Raw genomic sequence first — 22,828 nt, forward strand, 5'->3', positions numbered from 1 at the left:
ACTGCTGCTGAATTGTATTAATATACCTGAAAATGGTTAAAATGGCAGATTTTATGTTATGTATATTTTATCTCAGAATTTTTAAAGGTATGTGTGTGTCTGTGTGTGTGTAAGGCAATAGATAAAACGAGACTGGCAAAATGTTGAAAATTACTGAAGCTCAGTGATGTGTATGTGGGGTTTCTTATGTGATTTTCTCCATTTTTGTGTATGAAAATTTCCATAGTTAAAGTTTTTAAAAGACCTAAGAAACACAGCAAGCAAATATAACCATTATCTTATTTAGATCTTGATTTTAGCAAGCCAAATATATAGCAAGCAATATATTTAGCAAGTCTTAAAAATATATTTTAACGCAAGAGAGAACATTTGAATACAGACTGGGTATTAGACAATACCATAGAATTACTGATAAGTTTGTTTGTGTGATAATGATGAGTTTGCAAGGAAATGTTCCTTTTATTTTGAGATATGTTCTGAGGTATAGGGGTTAAATAACATAATGTTTGGGATTTCTTTTTTAAAAAGATGATTATCTAGATAGCTTAGAATTTCTACATGTTTTCATATGTTTACTCTAAAAAAGTATCCGTTTTAATTTTGGTGCTATATTGTATAAAGTGATTCTAAAGTTAATTGTATAATAAAACAGGCTCTCACTTTGTGTGGCTTGAAATTTATCCCTGGAGGCAAGGAGAGGTCTGCCTCTATCTGGACTCAGGAAAAGCATATTTCTTGCAAAGTTAATTACTAAAGGCAATAAATATATTTAAAGTATAGTAATTTAATGTACCACGAAGGATGCAAATATATGTACAAGACACATAGGAAATGGTCTGTACCTACAAGGCACCTTCAGTTTAAAAAAAAGTAAATATTCTTTGGGTTTTCAAGTTAGGATTCTGTCACAGTTGTGAGTTCTGTAATCTGATTATTGTGAATATATACACTGGGCTTCTGAGATAATGTATGAAAATCCATTCCAGCTATAAAGTATGATACAAATGTAAGGTATGCTGCTGCTGCTGCTGCTAAGTCGCTTCAGTTGCGTCCGACTCTGTGCGACCCCATAGACGGCAGCCCACCAGGCTCCCCCGTCCCTGGGATTCTCCAGGCAAGAACACTGGAGTGGGTTGCCATTTCCTTCTCCAATGCATGAAAGTGAAAAGTGAAAGGGAAGTCACTCAGTCGTGTCCAACTCTTCGAGACCCTATGGACTGCAGCCTACCAGGCTCCTCCGTCCATGGGATTTTCCAGACAAGAGTACGGGAGTGGGGTGCCATTGCCTTCTCCGAATGTAAGGTATAACTGATGTTAAATGTTTGTAAAAATGAAAAAAATACAGGAAAAATAGAACTTATCATTAAATCAAGAATTCTCCAGCCACGTTGTATGGGTGAGGTTTTGTTTTCTGGCTCATGAAATACAGAATATCTGTTGACTTTAGTATAAAATTTCCTCTTATTCCTAAATTGAACAATGGAGTCTTCTGGCACTAGACTTTTTCTTATTTAAATTAGTCAAAGTTTGTCATCTATGTAAAAGCAAATATTCTCTGAATTTTCAGAGAAACTGTGATTATCCATAACTTCTCTGTAGAAATATAGACTACTGAATCTAATTTGAATTTATGAGGTAAGATAAGACCTCACTTTACATATGAATTGATTTTCAGTATGAAGAGATTAGTGTGCTTTTTCTTTTGAAATTTGTTTTTGCCTTTTTGAAAAAAATAGTTTGATATTATAATCTATTATCATAGGTGCCAAAAGATTAAAAACAGTTCATTTCTATATGAATCTTAGCAAATTGCTGACTCCCAGTGGGAAAAACTGGAAACTCAATTTCAAAATGATTGTGCTGATACTGTATTTTTTCTGGGCTTTTGCTTTTCTAAGCTCATTTGTTTGTGAAAACTACATTTCTGCTGTTTTTTTGAGTTCTCAGCAAAGGGATTTTATGGTTATTTTTAAAATATGAAATATTTATTGCCATATGAAATATGGCAATAATTTGAAATGGGTATATATAGGGAAGCAAGATCTCAAAGCTTATTCCTATTTAGATAATATTTATTAAATATTTACTGTATGCTAAGCACATGTAACTAAATATCAAAGTAACTAAAGTATCAAAACAGCCCAGTGGGATAGGTACTATCATCATCCCCATCTTACAGATGGGGAAACTGAGGTATAGAGACACTAGGAAACTTGTCCTTGGTACTCACTCAGAGGAGCAGGGGCAGATCTAGGATACCGGTCAGTCTATCTGACCGTGCCCCCATACTCAAAATCATGTTCATCTGCCTCTATGACTGTTATTACTGAATTCTTTTCTTTTTTAAATTCAGGTATAGTTGATTTATAATATTATATGTTTTAGGTATACAACATTGTGATTCATAATTTTTAATGATTATAGTCCATTTAAAATTGTTATAAAATATTGGCTATATTCCCTGTGCCGTATGATATATCCTTGCAGCTTATTTATTTTATACACAGTAGTTTATACTCTTAATGCCCTACCTCTATCTCGCCCCTCGTGCCTTCTCTCTCCTCACTGCTGACTACTAGTCTGTTCTCTGTAACTGTGAGTCTATTTCTTTTTTGTTATATTCATTAGTTTGTATTATTTCTTAGATTCCACATATAAGTGATATCATACAGTATCTGCCTTTTTCTGTCTGACTTATTTCAATTAGCATAATACCCTCCAAGTCTATCCATGTTCTACAAATGGCAGGATTTCATTCTTTTTTATGGCTGAGTAGTATTCCTGTGTGTGTGTGTGTGTGTACACCCATACACACATATATGGCTTCCCTGGTGACTCAGTGATAAAGAATCCGCCTGCCAATGCAGGAGATACAGGTTTGATCCCTGGGTCGGGAAGATGCCCTGGAGAAGGAAATTGCAACCCACTCCAGTATTCTTGCCTGGGAAATCCCATGGGACAGAGGAGCCTGGCAGGCTATAGTCCATAGAGTCACAAGAGTTGGATATGATTTGGCAACTAAAACTATACACACACACACACACACACACACACACATACATACCATATCTTCTTTATCCATTCATCTGCAGAGGTTACTTACATCCATTAGCCATTGTAAATAATGGTGCTATGATCATTGAGGGTACATGTATCTTCACATTAGTGTTTTAATTTTTTTTCAGTTAAGTATCCAGGAATGGGTACTTGAGTGACATGGTAGTTCTATTTTTAGTTTTTCGAGTAACCTCTATCCTGTTTTCCATAGTGGCTGCACCAATTTACATTCCTGCCAACAGTGTACAAGTGAAAAAAGTGAAAGTGAAAGTTGCTCAGTCATGTCCAACTCTTTGTGACCCCATGGACTATTCAGTCCAGGGAATTCTCCAGGCCAGAATACTGGAGTGGGTAGCCTTATCCCTTCTCCAGGGGATCTTCCCAACACAGGGATAGAACCCAGGTCTCCCTCATTGCAGGCAGATTCTTTACCAGCTGAGCCACAAGGGAAACCCAAGAATACTGGAGAGGGTGGCCTGTCTCTTCTTCAGGGGATCTTCCCAACCCAGGAATCGAACTGGGGTCTCCTGCACTGCAGGTGGATTCTTTACCAACTGAGCTATCAGGGAAGCCCTAACAGTGTACAAGGATTCCTTTTTTTCCCACATCCTTGCCAACATTTGTTATCTGTGGCCTTTTTGATGGCTAAGATTGATCTCTTCGTGTTCATTTCTACTCTGGTGTCTTCACTAGAAAAGAGACTATTTTTCAGGAAGTCTTAATTTTTATGTTAATAAGAGAGGTTCATTGATTGGATAGAAGAGAGCATCTTAGATTTATTTTTTTAAATAAAGTGGGAGGTAGTGGGCAAGAACCAAGATTCTATGTAGTAGTATTAGAATAAATGGCTGATAACAAGATTTCTAGAATAAGTGGTAAAAATATTTTTACCTTGAGTCAGAAATTCTAAGACATTTCCATTGATCTACACAGAACATGAAACAGCTCTCTTACTGTTACTTTACACCCTGCTTTTCTGAATCACTGGTTGTGTAAGCTTGGACAGGCTACTTAACTTAATGTCCTGTAAATGCGATAGTAATTCCCAGCTCAGCCACCTAGTGACACTGAGTGAGCTAGTCCATGAGGAGTACCCAGGCCAAAGCCTGCCACAGAGTCAGTGCTCAGGTAAGTGCAGTTGTTACTGCTGAGCACAGTGGGAGATGGAAACAACATCCAACCTGTTAATGGTTTTTCAAGTTGTTGCAAATCAGCTGAGGGGCCAGGACAAGTACACAAAGAACTGCAATGGAGTGAAGTATGGAAAAAAGGCTATGGGAGAGGGTCTCCATGGTTGGTAGAATTAGGGAAAGCCCTAAGGAGAAGGTGTTAACTCATTTCAGCGAAGCCAGCTTTTCCTGAAGTGTGGAATGGACGTGGGGCAATGATGTGGGGTGACTTCATGTGGTTTTCTGACATGGCATGAAATGACTTTGAATTCCACGGTAAAAAAGTGATTCTCTTTTCCAACTCGTCTGATCTCATCAGGGAGAATCTCTTGACTTGGTGCCAGTAGAGGCAGCTCTCTAACACACTCATCTGCCCTTTTGTCAAAGGGAGAGCAGACTTCAGGCTCAAAATAGGGAGCATCTACTTGGTTGGTTTCAAGCTGTTTTTACAGTTACCTGCTAATTATAGCAAACAGTACTGGTTTTTCCCTTGTGAAGTAGTAATAAAAAGTTTTCTTCATAAAGAAATTTCTCTAAGAAAAAATGAGTTGATTTAAAGGAAAAATAGTATGCAAATAATATTACATATGATTCATGGATTATGGTAAATGGTATACAAACAAACTCTGAGAGAGACTAAGAAAGAGGGACAGAAGATTCGGGATAGGTACAGCTCGAGTAAAGGGGCATGGTAAGAAATGTGTTTGGAGAGTAATAAACAGTTCAATTTAGAGGCTTCCCCAGTGGTTCAGCAGTAAAGAATCTGCCTGCAGTGCAGGAGATGCAGGAGATGAGAGTTCGTTCCCTGGGTCAAGATCTCCTGGAGGATGAAATGGTGACCCACTCCAGTATTCTCACCTGGAAAATTCCATGAACAGAGGAGCCTGGAGGGCTACAAGGAGCAGTTTTCATTACTGATAAGTAATTAAGTTAGAAGTGCAAAATTATATTAATATTCCATTAGTCCTCTTTCTGCCATCTTCCCATGCTGCCATGATGGTGGCACCATGAATGTCCTGGCTCATGCTTTCAAGAGTATCAACAATGCCTCAAAGAGAGGCAAACATCAAGTTCTTATTAGGCTGTGCTCCAAAGTCATCTTCCATGATGAAGCATGGTTACATTGGCGAATTTGAAATAATCGATGATCACAGGGCTGGGGAGATTGTTGGGAACCTCACAGACAGGCTAAATAAGTGTGGAGTGATCAGCTTCAGATTTGATATGCAACTCAAAGATGTGGAAAAAGGGCAGAATAACCTGCTCCTGTCACATCAGTTTGATCTCACTGTACCAACAACCTCAGCTGGCATCACGGACCATGAATAAGCAAGATGAAAACACACAGCAGGGAAAAGTCCTTGAATTCTTTTTTTAGGGATGTAATACATACATGCAAATAAAATGCCTCAGGGAACTAAAGAAAAAAATTCCATTAGTAACAAAGTTTTACATACCTGTCAATAATTGTTGATATTTCTCAACTGCTGTTTCTTATCATTTTTTTCCCATGGCAAATTTTCTTTTCTTTCTGTAGATCTGAGGAGAAAATTAAGCACTTTGGTCAGCTTAAATCTGAACTTTTTCTTAAAGACAACACGTTGAGGAAGATACTTTGTTTAATTACAGAACTTAAAGTAACAGCCCAGAAAAACTTCATTCTGAAAAGACTTTTCTGGAAAGTAGGTGTTTTGTCTTATTTTTAATCTTTAAAACTTGTTTTACCTGTTTATCAAATGCAGCATATTCAAGCATAAAGTAAAATAGAAATAAATATCTTGTATTCTGATGCTGTAAAAAAATGTTGATTAAATTTAATGCAATCATCTTGATGCTTGAAATGCTGTGATGTAATCAGTGTATATGTGTATGCTGGAGCCAGGGAGATGGAAGAGAGGAGAGAAGTAGCAAAAAGATGGTAGCTCACATGGGCTGGGTTGACAGAATGAAAAAAAGAGAGAGGGTCGGGGGAAGCTCCTGGCATGCAAGTATAAGACAGTGAGATAAAGCAGATATCAAGAAGTTTTATGTGCATGTTCCCCTAAAACAAAAATAGAATTAAATACACTTTTAAGTGTAGGATTGATATATTTTAAAAAATTTTTATTGTGGTAAAAGTCACATAATACAAAACTGCTGCTGCTGCTGCTAAGTTGCTTCAGTCGTGTCCGACTCTGTGCGACCCCATGGACTGCAGCCCACTAGGCTTCTCCATCCATGGGATTCTCCAGGCAAGAACACTGGAGTGGGTTGCCATTTCCTTCTCCAATGCATGAAAGTGGAAATTGAAAGTGAAGTCGCTCAGTCGTGTCTGACTCTTAGCGACCGCATGGACTGCGGCCTACCAGGCTCCTTCGTCCATGGGATTTTCCAGGCAACAGTATTGGAGTGGGGTGCCATTGTCTTCTCCCAATACAAAACTATCTTAACCATATTTAACTGTACAGTTCAGTGGCACTAAGTACATTCACCTTGTTAAAGATGACTCCTGGGCTTCCCTGGCAGTTCAGTGGTAAAAAATCCACCTGCCAGTGCAGGAGACATGGATTTGATCCCTGATCCAGGAAGATTCCACAGGCTGTGGAGCAACTAGGCCTGCAGGCCACAACTACTGAGCCCACACACCCTAGAGCCTGTGCTACACAACAAGAGAAGCAATGAGAAGCCTGAGTATCACTAGAGAGTAGCCCTTGCTTGCCACAACTAGAGAAAAGACTGCACAGCAACGAAGACCCAGATAAATAAACAAATATATAAATAGACAGACAGACTGGTGGGCCGCAGTCCATGGGGTCGCTAAGAGTCGGACACGACTGAGCGACTTCACTTTGACTTTTCACTTTCACACATTGGAGAAGGAGATGGCAACCCACTCCAGTGTTCTTGCCTGGAGAATCCCAGGGACAGGGGAGCCTGGTGGGCTGTCGTCTATGGGGTCGCACAGAGTCGGACACGACTGAAGCGACTTAGCAGCAGCAGACAGACAGACGTAAATAAATAAAATAATTTTTTAAAAAGGTGACTTCTGAGAAGTCAAAGCAATCTAGCTCTCCCACTCGGCAAGTTACAGACTTACTCTGGAAGACTGACTTAGTGTCATTCAGTTTTAGGTAAAGGCATTGAGAAGCCCAGGTGAGTCCTGGTACTGTGCTAATGAGGCTACTGGCCTCATACATAGTTGCTGCCATTTTATTGCACAGTTGGGAGGTGCACAGCTTCCCCCACCATACAAGACAGTCTTGGCTATTTCTTAGATTCTGAGTGCTTCACATGTCTGACGACCAACCATCCTGGTTTACCCAGAGTAAGGTAACAAACTGTTCCAGTGTGTCTGGGACTGAGGAAGTTCATGGCACTTGGGGCTTGTAGTGCAAAAGCTAGACCAATTGCAAGCAAATTGGGATGGCTGATTACCCTAACCAGAGGGCACAGTAGCTATAGAGGATAGTCTGTCAAGTGTTCCCAGCATTGAGGCAGGTAGGGATGATGTAGTGCTGTATCATCTAAAATGCTTGTGCTAGACAGACCCTGTTAGGAATACACCACATTATTAGCTTAGAGCCAGCTCTAATTTTTGGTTCTTGGGTAAGAGGATGGGAAATTATATATATATTTGTAAATTATAATAAAATTAGTATAATTTGAATAATCGAATAATTATAATTGTACAATTGTATTCAATAATTTGAATAATTATAGCCATATTCTTATAATAATACTATTATAATAATATAATAAACAACATAATATTATATAATTATAGTAATATATATAGTTGACCCTTGAACATTAGTTTGAACTGCTTGGTCCATTTATATGTTAATTTTTTCAATAATAAATACTACAGTACTACATGATCACATTTGGTTGAAGCCATGGGTATGGAGTCACAGATATGGAGGGTTGACTGTAAGTTATACTCAGATTTTTGATGGTGAAGAGGATGAGCACTTTTAACTCCCCCCAAACCTCTACCCCTTGTTGTTGAAGGATCAACTGTGTATCATTTTCCCTTTTAAAAATCAACTTTATTGGGGTATAATTTTCCTCTGTTAGGTAATTTTTATTCTTCTATTACAATAAAACTTTAAAATTTTGAAAACACTTTTTCATAGACTGACTAAACTGAAAGCTTCAGGAATACAGATATCGTGTCCAGTTAGTCTGTTTTGCTTAAGATGTTATTTGCATTACTTCGCATAGTACTTGCCACATGGCTGGATTAAATAGTTATATGTTCAATGAATGAATGAAAGAGTTCTCTATTTTTTTTTTTTTTTGGCCGAACCATGTGGCATACAGGATCTTAGTTCCCCAACCAGGGATCAAACCCGTGTCCCCTGCAGTGGGAGCTTGAAGTCTTAACCACTGGACTGCCAAAGAAGTCCCAAAAGAGTTGTCTAGATATGTTTTTTCCCAACCCTTCATTTTTTATTCATGAAGTTTTTTTCCTTCAGTTTTTAAACATATAAAATTTACCATCTTAACCATTTTTAAGTGTGTAGATCAATGTTATGTATCCATGTTGTGTAACCATCACTACCATCCATCTCCAGGCCTCTTTTCATCTTACAGAACTGAAACTATACTCAATAAACAATAATTCCTCATTTCCCCTCCCCCAGCCCCCGGCAACCATGATTTTCCTTTGCGTTTCTATGAGTTTGATTATTCTAAACACCTCATGTAAGTGGAATCATACAGCATTTATCATTTTGTGATTGACTTATTTCACTTGGCATGATGTCTTCCCGATTCACTGAAGTGAAAGGATATGTCAGGATTTCCTTCCTTTTAAGGCTGAATAATATTCCAGACACATAATACCACATTTTATTTATCCATTCATCCACTGATTAGCACTTGGATTGCTTCTGTGTTTTAATTATTGTGAATAATGTTGTTATGAACATGGATGTGTAAATATCTCTTTAAGACCCTGCTTTCAATTCTTTTTGGAGCCCAGTTAGAAGCAGAATTGCTAAATCATATAGTAATTCTATTGTTAATTTTTTTAGGCACTGCCATACTGTTTTGCACAGAAGCTGTACCATTTTACATTCTCACCAACAGTGCATAAAGTCTCCAGTTTTTCCACTCCTTTTATTTACTGGTTTTTTGAAGCAGTCATTCTGATGGGTGTTAGGGTGTGTCCAGTAGTTTTGATTCACATTTCCCTAATGGTTAGTGACATTGAGCATTTTTTCCCATGCTAACTGGCAATTTGTATATCTTCTTCAGAGAAATACTGGGGTCCAATTTACATATAATTAAATGCACATATATTTTAAGAGTTTAAAGAGTTTTAACATACAGTTTAAAGAGTTTCAGCAAAGGTATATAACTGTATAAGCACCACCCAATCACGATTTAGAACATTTCTATCACCTCTTAGGGCTAAATTGTGCCCTCTGGCACTCAGTTTCCTCTGGCCCATGTCCTCAGGCAACTATTGTATTTTCTGTCATAGATTAATTTTGCTGTTCCTAGAATTCCAGTTACATGTAATTGTACTGGAGTTTGTGTTTGGCTTCTTTTTGACATAATGTTTTTGAGATTCTTCCATGTTGTTGCTAGTAGGTGGAAGATATTTTAAACGTGAAAATTCCTGAACCACTGAGCAGGTGGGAGATTACAATAATCACTGATATTTATTAAGCATGTATAATATGTTGAGTACAGTTCAGGCTTTACGAATAATGTCTTATCAATCCTAACATCAACTTCATGAAGTGATTCTATTAATCCCATTTTAGAGATGAAGAGCTATAGAATATATAAGTAATTTGCCAAACATCCTGCACCTACCCAGTGGCGGAACTGGGCTTCCTAGGTGGCTCAAGTGGTAAAGAATCCACTTGCCAATGCAGAAGATGTGGGTTTGATCCCTGGGTTGGGACAATCTCCTAGAGGAGGAAATGGCAACCCACTCCAGTGTTCTTGCCTGGAGAATCCCATGGACAGAGGAGCCTGGGGGCTACAGTCCATGGGGTCGCAAAGAGTTGGACACAACTGAGCACACATGCAGCCTGGCTCCAGAGTCAGCGTGTAAAGCTACCATACTCTGCTAATTTACCAGGGCACTGGGCAAATCCCAGCACTTCTCAGTGGGCCAAGGTGTCCATTTGCCCCTCTTCTCCTTCCCATTCTCCATTTGCCATCCCGGCCTTTTCTCATGCCACATTAACTACATAAGAGCAAACATGTACCTGTCTAAACAAGGAGTCTAGGTTGCCACAAGTAAATGAAAAAGTCCTGGGGAGAAAAGGAACAACAGATAGATAGAAAACAGAAGCAATTACATCCTATTTCTCATTAGTACCAGCTTGCCTCATTTCATGGGCCAGTGCTTATTGTTGTGCTCGATTATCTCATGAGACTGGATAGGAACACACAAAAAAAATTTGTTGCCCCACTCTTAAGTCAGTGTTTATTTTGGCAGAAATGGCAATCTACATTTCCACTGGTTTAACAGAAGTATTATAATCATTCTGCACCATCTTCACAGGCTGTACCACTGCCATTCATTTGTTTTTGAATTAGTAAACATTTCACAATGAGTGCTTTTCTAGACATATTCTCACAAAAGCCATATTACTTTGGAAAGGCTGGATATATAGAGGCCCCCATTTAACACCTTGTTATTCCAGGTGACTTAATGACTTGCCTAAATTATATACCTACTTCTGGATGATCTTCAGTATTAATGGTGAAGCTGTCTCCCAGCATCACCTGCTCATTTTTAGCTCTGGCTCTGTTCAGTAGGACAGTGGTCTCCTGGTTTTAAGTAAAGGTATGTTTTCAATTTGGGTTATGCTAACGTTAATGACAGAGATTATAAATCCCTTTCTCCCTAATCAAAGAACAAATAATTTCTTATTTTTATTATGGAAGAATCTACAGTTTTGCCAACAGGTAACTCAGGGAGGCCTGGCATGCAGCAGCCCATGAGGTCGCAAAGAGTCAGACAAGACTGAGCGACTGAACTGAACTGAACTGAATTACCATTTCTTTCCTGCTTGCTTTCACAGACCAGTGACCTTTTCTATTTCCTAGTGAACAAACTTCATGAATACTTGCCAGAGTCTAGGGATAAGAATGCACTTCACAATACAAGCCAAAGGGCTGATGAGCTGGTGTAAGTACTAACTGGATAATCACAGATATTTTTTCCTTAGGATGTTAAATAAATAGAAGGCACTGGGCAAAATATGTACTGTTTTAATGATAAATAGTGCTGCAAATTTTGCTTCACATAGATTTTTTAAAATAGCATTTATTTTGTTCTAATTGTGTGGTCAAAAACTACACAAGGAACTAGTAATACTGGCTGTCCCCAAAGGGGAAAAAAATCAATTTTTTTTACATTTGAAATTTTACATTTTTTTACATTTGAAATTTTGAAAAATTACCTACTTGAAACAGTTAAGATGATTAAATTTTGTTTTAAAATAGTGTGATTATCATTAAAACTTTGCAAAAAATAAGTACAAAAATCAATATGATAATGACTTGTAATCCTGACATGCACTTATTAATTTATTCATTCAACAAATATTTCTGAGTGCTTACCATGTAGCCATCACAGAGTAGGCTTGCAACCAATGCTGGCGATTTGATATATAGAATTTCCTTCCTATACTTTTTTTAAATGGGTATCTGAATGTAATTCTATTAAGGATTACTGATTTTGTGAAATTCTGAACTCATAATGAAGTCATGCCATTTCTGTGACATTTTTCCTCTCTGTTTTACAGGGTGTGCATTGAAATTATACAGACTCTGGGACGGATGTTCAGAGAAACAGAAACTGAGTCATTGCGCCTGAACATATTAGCAGCTAAGAAGTAAGGCCTTTTAAAAATTGAGATCTTGTAGCTGCAACCCACTAACTACTCTTTCAAGTGTCTTCTAGAACTCATAATTCTCTGACTTCTCTGCTTGATCCCTTTGTAAATATATTAAACTCTTTTGTCTCTCACTTCCTTCTGTGATGAACAGATTAACTGGTGCAAACTGAGTTCTCTCTGATTACTGAGGGCACAAAGATTTTGTTATCCTAAGTTTATCTTTTGTCATCATCTGAAGACCAAGGGGCTTTCCCGGTGGCTTAGTGGTAAGAATCTGCCTGCAATGCAGGAACTGCAGGAGACACAGGTTTGATCTCTGGGTTGGGAAGATCCCCTGAAAGAGGGCATAGCAACCCACTCCTGTATTCTTGCCTGCAGAACCCCATGGATAGAGGAGCCTGGTGGGCTACAGTTTATAGGGTCGCAAAGAGTTGGACACGACCAAAACGACTTAGGATACATACAATCTTGGAGTGAATATTGGAGGGTAAGAGGTGTAATAAAGTTACTCCAAAATATGTGTCCCAGAGAAGAGAGAAATTTACATCTTTCTTACATATTAGTCCAGAGTAAAGAGCCATGCTTTTTGCTATAAGACCAGCCAGAGACCTAGGTTTCCTCCTTTTTGTTGCTCTACTGTCTTCTATCATATGCTATCTTTGTCCTCATGGTTAGCTGGCTGAACTTCTTGCCTTCACCACACCCTGTGGGAACCAGGAAGGGCAAATAAATTTCTTCTTCTTTTTACTTAGGAATATATTTTTATTTACTTGTTTTTTTAATTGGAGTATAATTGCTTTATAATGTTGTTTAGTTTCTGCTGTACGACGTGAATCAGCTGTAAGTATACATACATCCCCTCTCTTGATCTCGTCTGCTCCCCCTTCTGCCCTCCCCACTGCTGCAAATCCTACTCCTCTAGGCCATCACAGAGCACCCAGCTGAGCTTCCTGTGCTATATAGCAGCTTCCCAAATTTCTTTTTAAAGCAAGGCACAGAAGACTTTTGTTGTTGTTGTTCAGTCACTAAGTCATGTTCCACTCTTTGAGACCCCATGGACTGCATAATAGTTTTGCTTTCCTTCTATTGGTGAGAATTTTAGGCATACGGCATTTCTAGCCACAAAAAAGGCCGCAAAATGTGTCTGTAGTTGGACTTCTATATGCCTAGCTAAACTTTAGATGGCAATGGGACAGCTGTTATTCAAAGGAAGAATGGGAGAATGTATAGTGTGGGACAATAGCATTCTTTGCCACAGAAAGTGTGTGTTTGCATATTAGCTGTTGGACCTTTTTATGAGATTTATAGGCTATGAATTATATCCCTGGGCAATGGTCTGGCTAAAATCTTAATTTCCTCCCACCCTTTTAATCAACTGTTTATCTACATTTCTTGCATCATAAAGTGGAAGAAGGAGGAGCGCCATGGACTCTGAAACATTTGAACTGGAAGGAAGAATAAGAACTTTTAGTACTATTTTGTCCAGGCTATTTATTAGAGACTTTTACAAATAAATTTTACTGATAATGGTCATTAGCATATCTTAAGCAACTTGCTGTGTGTCAAGGACTATAGGCATACTGTGCTTTACAGCAGGGTGGTCAAATGTTTCTGCAAAAGGCTACATAGTCTCTGTTGAAACTACTTAATTCTGCCATTGTCACAAAAGCAGCCATAGACAATATGCAAAGGAAAGGGCACAGCGGTATTCCAATAAAGTTTTATTTATAAAAACAGGCTCTGGGCTATTGGGCCTGCAGGCCATAGTTTGTTGACCCCTACTCCACAGCATACAAGGAAAATATACTGCTGTTTTCTCTGCATACTTTTTTTTTCTGCATACTTCTTTATGTAGTTGACAATACTGCCCTTTTCCCAATATCCAAGAGAGAGATTCAAAATTATGTCTGATATTTATGTCTTCTCCCACACTGAAGTTATTGCTAAATCACGTTACCCCCTTGGTCCACCTTTTGGTCTCTACTTTTCTTTATCCTAATTGGACAAAATCATTCTTACCAATCTCTGTTGGAAAGTGTTGCATTTTAATTGCTCTGTCTTAACTTGGTTCTGCCACATCAGCCCTACTGTATCAAGCTTCTTTCCTGATACAACAAATTCTTCTCATGTTCTTTGGTACATATAGTATATTGCTATAGTTGGTTGTAATATTAACTTTTCAGTCAATTTTTATATTCATAGTGGTCAAATCATGTTATCTGTACCATTAACTAGCACAACTAATAATCTATTGCCATGTAACAAATTATTGAGTTGGTCAAAAAGTTCATTTGGGTTTTTCCATAGATCTTACAGGAAGACCCGAATGAACTTTTTGACCAACCCAATACCACAAATTTAGTGGCTTCAATAATATCTGACAGTTTCTGTGGATCAGGAAATCTGGATACAGCTTAGCTGGCTCCTCTGCTCAGGGTCTCACAAGGATGTAATCAAGGTGGTTGGCTGGGGCTGCAGTCTCAGGCTTGGGGCCCTCTTCCAAACACATTTGGGTAGTTGTTAGCAGAATTAATTTCCTTATAGCTGTAAAACTCATGACAGCTTGCTTCTTGGCAGGAGAATATCTCTGAGCTCAGAAAAGGCCCAAACTCTCTTTTAAAGGACTCGCCTCATTAGCTTAGGCCCACTCAGGATGATCTCTCTTTGATTAACTCAAAAGTCAACTCACTGGGGATCTTAATTACATTTGCAAAATTTCTTCACCTTTCTCATCTAACATAACTTAATGACGAGAATGAAAGCCTAATATGTTCCCAGGTCCTGACCATACTTTAGGGAAGGGATCATATAGAGTGTATATACTACAGGATGCAAATCTCGGAAGCCATATTAAAACTCTGCTTACCAAAATAACACAGAATGACTTATGAGACCATGAATGTGCCCTTCAAAGTCTGTACTTTAAGATACTGTAATATTAAAAAAAATCTTACACTGGGAATAACAATCTAAACAATAAAAGTATCAAACTGTTGGTACCATTTTTAAGGGTGTGATGTCAACCCTAAGGTGTCTATTATAATGAGTCAGGATGAAATACCATTTTAGAATAAAATTTATCTGTTATTGACTTTATGGATTTTAAATTGAGTTGGCAGAAGGGACAGATTGCAGAAGGGATAGATTTAAAATTAAATTCCATTTGAGAAAATAAAAAAACATTTATTCATTTCAGCATTTTCCTCTTTATTTCTTTCATAAAGAGATTTTATTAGTTCAACCCACTTCATTGTATTCTTGAAATATGCCATAATCCTTCCTTTTTTTCAGTACTCTTATGGTTGAAGTCATGTATTCAACTTACCACAGTGACTCAGAATTTGAGAGTACCTCCCTTTAGCCTAGGATATATGATAGTTTGAAAAGAAGCTGTTGCTGAAAATAAAGGACTATAAATATTACAGTGAATGGAATGTCAATTCAAACTTAGTATCAGGAAAGCTTCTAAATAGATTATTTTGTTGATTTTGGAATTATCTTCTGAAAATAGACTGGCTGTTTTAAAACAGCCTGAATAAAACATTAGCAAATATCCTGTAGGACATATCCTGCTTTTTTTGAGCAATGTGGTAACTGACAATGTGCTAACTTCTTTTGCAGATATGAGAACTAGATTTGTTTTTTGAGTTGGTGAAAGGAGGGGAATTGCATTTTTATTAGAATTTTGGTAAACTTATCATGGTAATGATTTAAATGACTGTAAAAAGATTAGGAAGCCTCCAAATATTACTAAATAAGATTGTTTATATTCTTTATTCCCTTATGAAAGGAATGCTTAAAAATATAGAGGATTTTTATATAGTCCTATATGTACATTCTTTTATTGCTCCTCTATGTCAAAACTTCTCTGATATTGTCTTCAATTAGGGAACGGATTTTTCTAGTGGTCTGCCTTCAGCTTTTTTTCAACCTTACAGGCGTTGTACTATACATATGAAAATGGGATTACTGACCCAGCTTCTCAGGAAGCATGTTTTGAACTGTGATTTGTGTGTGTGTGAGCTTTTTTATTTTCAAACAGCATGATATGTTATTCAAATATGCAGTAACATTTAAGTGAGTTATTAGTATATGTTAGGGGACTGTACACTGCATTTGAAAGACGTGAAGTTTAATACTACTTTTATTCACTAATAGCTAGCGATCTTTAGTTAACAATAGACCTCTGAAACGGTTTGTTACAAACGGTTTCTAGAGTCAAAAAACTCTACGATATCACTTATATGTAGAATCTAAAAAATAAGACTAATGAATCTAACAAAAAAGAAGCAGACTCACAGATATAAAGAACAAACTAAGTGCTCTAACCATTGGGCAGAGGGATGGAGGGAGGGGCAAAATAGAGGTAGGGAGCTAAGAGTACAAACTACTATGTATAAAATAAATAAGCTGCAAGGATGTATTGTACAAGACAGGGAATATAGCCAATAGTGTGTAATAAGTATAAATGGAGTATAACCTATAAAATTTTTTGAATCACTACTGTATACATAATATTATAAATCAATTATACCTCAATTAAAATAAACAGTCCACAGTGCTTCATACTTTTAAATATAATTACACTCAGTGCCTGCAAACTTGATGTCACTGCTTTTCTTTTTAAACTTAACTCACTAATTGCCTTTATTTTTTTTCAGGGGAACACTATTTAACCTTTTGGTAATTTTAATTAGCGAGCCTCAGATTCCAAAATCAGGTCCTGTGTTTGACATCCAGTTGGTGGCTGACTCAACTTTAGTTGAGATGTCTTTGGATGATGAGGTGAGATGAAAGTTTTGGAATAGACTAATTACAATATATAGGAGTTCTTCTATGTGGACCATGAGTCTTAGAATATAGAAACATAATTAAATCAAAGTTAATATTTTGTTATTAACCTCAAAACTTAGCTATTCGTCAATATTATATCCATTTTATATGTTTTAAAGTATGCATACTGAGAAAACAGTATTCTGTATATATTAGATAAATCTGTTTACATCTGTCTCTGTAAAATATTTATGTATATAATTCCACAGCAGGGGTCTAATGGGTAAAAAAGCACTGTCTTAGAGATATATCAGGGTTAACGTTCTTGTCTGAGTTTATCATTTCCTTACCTATCTAAGTAGTGCAAACAGCATTAGTTGTTTAAAGTTTTACTAAAACATTAGAGGTGCCTAATGTAATTACTCTGAGAGAATAAATCAGGTTATTATTAGTTTGAGTAGGCCAACACAGAATTTCTTTAAAGGGTGGACATGATTTGATAGTTCTTGAACACACAATCAGAGTTATGTTTTAGAAAGGTCTTAAATTCACTCATTTATTCAATAAATATTTATTGAGTGTCTGTTATGAGCTAAACAGTGTGCTAGGCAGCAGGCTGCAAATAAAAAGCAAAATAGACACAACTTCTGCCCTCATAGGTTGAAGAGACAGGCATTAATTGGTCAAATATAACATCAAATATTATTACAGACTGTATATGGAGTATCTGCAGTACCAGTTTCAACACTGGATGGAGTGGATTAGGGATAAAAGAGGAGGATGGAAACAAGGCTGACAGAGATGTTAAGAAGCTAGTGCTGTAGTCCAGCTGAGGGATGACAGAGGCCAAGAAGCAAGCCTTCCTTGACCCCCAGACAACACTAGGCTTTCTTTTTACAGCTCTCCCAACTTCCTGTGCCTTTCTTCCACAGCCCTTGTCTCAGTGTATAACTGTGTATTTATTTATGTGATTATTAGATTGATATCTGTTCCCCGCTAGATTTGCAATCCCATGGACTGTAGTCTACCAGGCTTCTCTGTCCATGGGATTTTCCAGGCAAGAGTACTGGAGTGGGTTGCCATTTCCTTCTCCAGGGGATCTTCCTGACCCAGGGATTGAACCCAGGTCTCCTGCATTGCAGGCAGACGCTTTACCCTCTGAGCCACCAGGGAAGCCCTTGTATATTCCACCAGGGCAGTAACCACATCTCCGTTACTCTCCATTAGTACAGTATGGGACTCCAGTGAGTACTGTGTCTGATGCATGTTTGTTCAATAAATAAATGAAAAAAGAAAGATGGTAATTGTGAAGAGGAAAGATTCCAGAAATTTTTAGGAATCTGAGTGGATAAAAATATAAAGAATTAATATTAGATGACTTTTAGACTCTGGTCTGGGTGACAGATAACAACATAACAAGAATAGTAGGTTTAAAGGGGAAATAATGAGCTTGGTTTTAGATTAGTTTATTTGATTTGCCTTTGATATTTCCATATGAAAACATCCAGTGAGCAGTATAGACAGGTCTGAATTTCCTGTTTTTGGACCTGCTGGTCTTTTGCACCTGGGCTATGAATGAAACCATGAGCAGATTATATAAATTCTGGTTCCAAGGTCTAATAGAGCAGGTGGTTTCAAACTAGAACTCTTCCTTGCAAAGGATAGTTAGGGAAAATGTGGGGCCTTGTAGCATGCCTACAGACACAGTTCTCATGCACCAAGTGGCCTGTGGGCTAGGAGACAGCTTCACCAACTGTTTGAATTTCTTGAGAACAACCACCACAAAATTTCTCTAACTCTACATTTACCCATACCACAGAAGGAGTTATCCTTCAAGTTGGGCATAAGACTTAATTCCCTGGAGAATCTCCTACTTCAATTCTGGGGAGTATATGTCTACATTCTTGAAAGGAAGCAGGATGGTTGATCTGAATGACACTGCAAATCAGTGTGCATTTTTTTTGCATGTCAGTATTCTGTAGGCTGTATCTTCTTTTCCTGACCCAGTTTCTTAGCCATTATTATATGTGCAGTCATTTTATGAGAGCAACTTTTTTGAGAATGATTGAATCAAACAGAACAAGAAAATTAACCACACTAATACTTTCTACTGATCATAAATTCTTTTTATAAATACCTAAGGAGAACCAGAAGAAATGATTATTTTCTGGCTCTGCCAATGATACTACATTGATTACTATTTAAAATTCTAGTTACAGAAGCTTATCCTGGAATATACAGATACAGCTACAGCACTTTTGTATGAGATACTTCTTGTCTTTCAGCAGGTACAATGGTTTTATTATACATACTTTGTGTCATTATCTTGTATGTCATGATCATTGTATGATATATACTGTTGTTGTTGAGTCATTAAGTCACATCTGACTCTTTCGTGACCCTATGCATGGTAGCCTTCAAGGCTCCTCTGTCCATGGTATTTCCCAGGCACGAATACTGGAGCGGGCTGCCATTTTCTTCTCCAGGGGATCTTTATAACTCAGGAATCAAACCCGTGTCTCCTGTATTGGCAGGCTAATTCTTTACCACCAAGCCACCTGGGAAGCCCTGTTATATGATATATATATATATATTCTATAATTAAAATGCTTGTATTAGAGATAATCTCCAAAATTGGGTGATGTAAATGATAGGACTACTATTGCTCTTAAGTGTTCATCTAGCTTATGTTCCTAAATACTCATCTTAAAGATCTGATTAATCAGGATAAAATATATTTGAAAAGGAATATCTTTTTAGCTATGTTTTAACTTCATGAATATAACTTGCTTATTTCCTTGCATTTTTTTTTTAGGGAAATATTGGATTGGAGTCAACAAAGTTTGCTATTAGCTGGATAATGTCCTTTTTACAAAGTTGTCCTCCCATAGTAAGTACCTTCTAGAAGCAGAAAAACTATCACTCAAGGCTGATGAAACAGATGCTCTTGTGCTTAATTAATGACTATTTCTCTATAAGGGGTCAAGTTTATAAAACAGAAGAAAATGTACATTTGATAATTTTATTAGTCAAAATAAAATACTTTTCTATTTGGGGCCTGAATGTTTAAGATATTGAAATAACATCTTAAATGTGATTTTTATTTAATGAAAAGCCCTAAGATATACGTAGAAAATAGAATTTTAAAACACTGGCTGTATAATTAAGTGAAAAACACGAACATTCATCTTAAACAGTGAGTGTGAGTTGGCGAGTATGAGTAGCACACTTTTAGTGCTGAGGCCACTCTGTCCTGGCAGCCGCCATCCTGGTCTGTGGTATCACCACCTCTCTCCTTGACACTCTAATTGCATCTACATGGTCTGTCCTGTCCTTCCACCAAACTACAGTCAAAGGAATCTATTCAAAATAAAAAATCTGATTATGTCATCACTTGCTTTAAATCACGTGCTCATAATAAATGAAGACAACAAATGAAGACTAGAAACTTGAATATGGCCTACAAGGCTGTGCATGTTATAACCCTACAGCCTCATTTGGTCCCTCACTCTGCCAGCTATGTGGGTCTCATACCCACTGCCCACCCTGATACTCCCAACTCCATCACATGGTCTTTACCATTCCCTCTGTCTGTCTGCTTGAAGTGCTTTTTTCTTCTTTTTACACCTAATTAACTCCTACTCATCCTCAGGCCTCAGTGCCCCTTGCTTGTGTGGGGTGGAGGTGATGATTCTCTCATTCTGATTATATCAGATTCTTCCATCACAGGCACACATTGTCAGAGCATGGCGACTTTTTCCTTTTCTACATAGGACTTGTTACTGTTGCAGTCTACACTGTGTTATTATTTGATTCTGTCTTGTGGTAGCCATTAGTGTCCATATATATTCTGGGTTTCTCTCCTTTCAGGCAAGTAGTAGCAGTACACTTCCCTACCCACTTGAAATTAGGTTGGTTCTGGAATGTGGACCAGTGACTACAATGAGCAGAAACCCCTACCGATCCTTAAGGAACATACAGTATGAGCAAATAATAAACGTTCCTTGTGTTAAACAAAGCATTGATATTTTGTGAGATTTACTACCATCACATAATCTAGTCTATCATGATTGATACAATGTCTTCCTTCCCAAACTCCAGGGGCCATAAGGGTAGGAGCTCTGTGTTTTGTGCCAGGCACATAATAGATGTTAAATAAAATATCTGCTGAATTAACTCTAAGAAAGGCTTTATCCATTAATCTCTTCTCATCTCCCCAAACTTACTTTCCCTTTATTCATTCATGTATTTGTCTGTGTAGTCAACATAGATTTAATTGGAAATCTTTTCAAAAGGTAGTAATGCAAACTAAATTTTTGTTGCTAATAGAGGATTGACATGTAGTATTATGTTCTCCTTCCATACATGAACATGCTTCTTTTAACCGTCAGTGGTTTCCTGCTTTGAGCTATTTTGATATTGAGTCTGTCTTAGGGAATCCAATTGCCAGATCTCTGTGACATATATGTATAAAAACCTGACTGCAGTCAAAGGGTACACTTGTCAGTAGTACAGCCAACTGCCTTATACAGAGGTTGAGCCAGGAATCTGGGTCCTTTAGCAGACATAGACTCTAACCAGTCTCAGCCCCACTTCAAAGAGTGTTGTAAAGTTACAGTCACTCCCAGCGATAGTAGTTCATATGTGCATGATGCAAGACCCTTACTTTTTGTGTGGGGTGTTTGCAGACCTCATCATCTAAACTATTGTGTGAAATTTGGGGTCCTAAGAACTCCAAGCGACAGGAAAGTTTTCTTATCAACCTCTAGGGTTGGTTCACCAAAGGAACTGAGCTGAGTATGTGGCCAGCCTGTGACCATAAAGCATGTCAGGATGAAAGATGGCAAAAGGACCACAAACAGTGTTGAAAACTTCAGTATTAACCTATTTCTAAAGAGTATGGGTAGAAACAGACCATTTGAGAGAAATTTGCAAGCAGGGAAACTGGTGGAATCATTGAATATACCTGCATGCCAGTCAGCTCTGGCTGATTCTCTTTCTTGATTACAGCAAGATGCTAAAGAAATTAAAAATTTAATTCCCAAATGGGCATTGCTTTGTTTCTCTGCTCCAGACTCTCTGATCTCAATCTACATTTTCCTGACACAATATTTAGTCAATATGTGTAAATGGATCTGGGTTGGGGAAACTTCAGATCACCTGCCTTACTTAGGAAGGGTCAATAGCCACGTGAATAGAAAAGGGAAATTTTGTCAGTGCTAATTTAATGAGCATCCAGAATGACCTTCTGGTTAGAGCCTGAAAGGGTAGTAGTATTCCTTTCTGTTTTTTACAGTAGCCTAAATTTATGCTTCCAATGTTCTCCTTCTGCTTTGGAGTCAAACTCCTTTGACAGTCAGGTCTAGTTCTGATCCAGATTTTAGGGGGGCAACTGGCAAACCCAGTCAGTCTATGGTCTGGTGCTCTCTTAGTACTAACTCAGTAAGAAATAGCACAATGCAAGGGCATCGGGTGGCAGGGTGGCAAGGACTTCAGCCTAGATTTCTAGTTGAGGTTCCGGCTAAGCAGGTGGCCCTTGCAGGTGGCATGCCGTGCGTGTGTAACTGTGTTTCCCTTGTCTAGATTACTTTTGTGGCCAGTATTGTGAAACAAGTGGTGAAGGGCCTTTCAGCTTCATTTCAGCTGCTAAGTCCTGGCCGAGCGGTTTTGTTGTACCAGCAGTTTTACATCCTCAAGAGCTGCCTGCAGTACAGCAAGACTTTAGCTGAGTATATTAGGAACAACTACAGAGAAGAATTCAGGTAAGAAAAAGTCTGACTCTCATCTTCCACAAAATCCACTCATTTTTTATTTTCATGCAAAACGACAACACAGCCCAATAGTTAGAAGATTAAGCAGGAAATTCTAATGTTTGTTTTTAACATTTTACTTTGATAACACAGTTACCTTACTGTGGTAAGGCAGGATTTGGGGTGGGAGGGTGTCTAAGAACTATTGCCACTTGAAGTGCATTCCTAG

The 22,828-nt window shown here is 37.8% G+C and overlaps 2 protein-coding genes across 5 annotated transcripts in view; one reads left to right on the forward strand and one right to left on the reverse strand.

Moving 5' to 3' along the window:
- The window catches only part of XPOT (exportin for tRNA), a 168,513-nt gene that overhangs the window by 106,835 nt on the left and 38,850 nt on the right, over positions 1 to 22,828 (reverse strand). For all 4 annotated transcript variants that reach the window (XM_059886554.1, XM_059886555.1, XM_059886552.1 and 1 more), the window contains one exon: positions 5,684 to 5,765. The gene's annotated coding sequence lies outside the window, so the exon portion shown is untranslated. The remainder of the gene's footprint in view (positions 1 to 5,683; positions 5,766 to 22,828) is intronic.
- Positions 1 to 22,828, forward strand: part of C5H12orf56 (chromosome 5 C12orf56 homolog) — an 80,208-nt gene that overhangs the window by 50,174 nt on the left and 7,206 nt on the right. Inside the window, exons 6-12 of the mRNA XM_002687653.5 lie at positions 5,764 to 5,908; positions 11,258 to 11,364; positions 11,984 to 12,073; positions 16,738 to 16,861; positions 19,063 to 19,137; positions 19,665 to 19,739; positions 22,433 to 22,611. Of these exons, the coding sequence (XP_002687699.1) occupies positions 5,764 to 5,908; positions 11,258 to 11,364; positions 11,984 to 12,073; positions 16,738 to 16,861; positions 19,063 to 19,137; positions 19,665 to 19,739; positions 22,433 to 22,611 (795 nt within the window). The remainder of the gene's footprint in view (positions 1 to 5,763; positions 5,909 to 11,257; positions 11,365 to 11,983; positions 12,074 to 16,737; positions 16,862 to 19,062; positions 19,138 to 19,664; positions 19,740 to 22,432; positions 22,612 to 22,828) is intronic.

Source organism: Bos taurus, chromosome 5, assembly GCF_002263795.3.
Source record: "Bos taurus isolate L1 Dominette 01449 registration number 42190680 breed Hereford chromosome 5, ARS-UCD2.0, whole genome shotgun sequence".
Lineage (NCBI taxonomy): Eukaryota > Metazoa > Chordata > Mammalia > Artiodactyla > Bovidae > Bos > Bos taurus.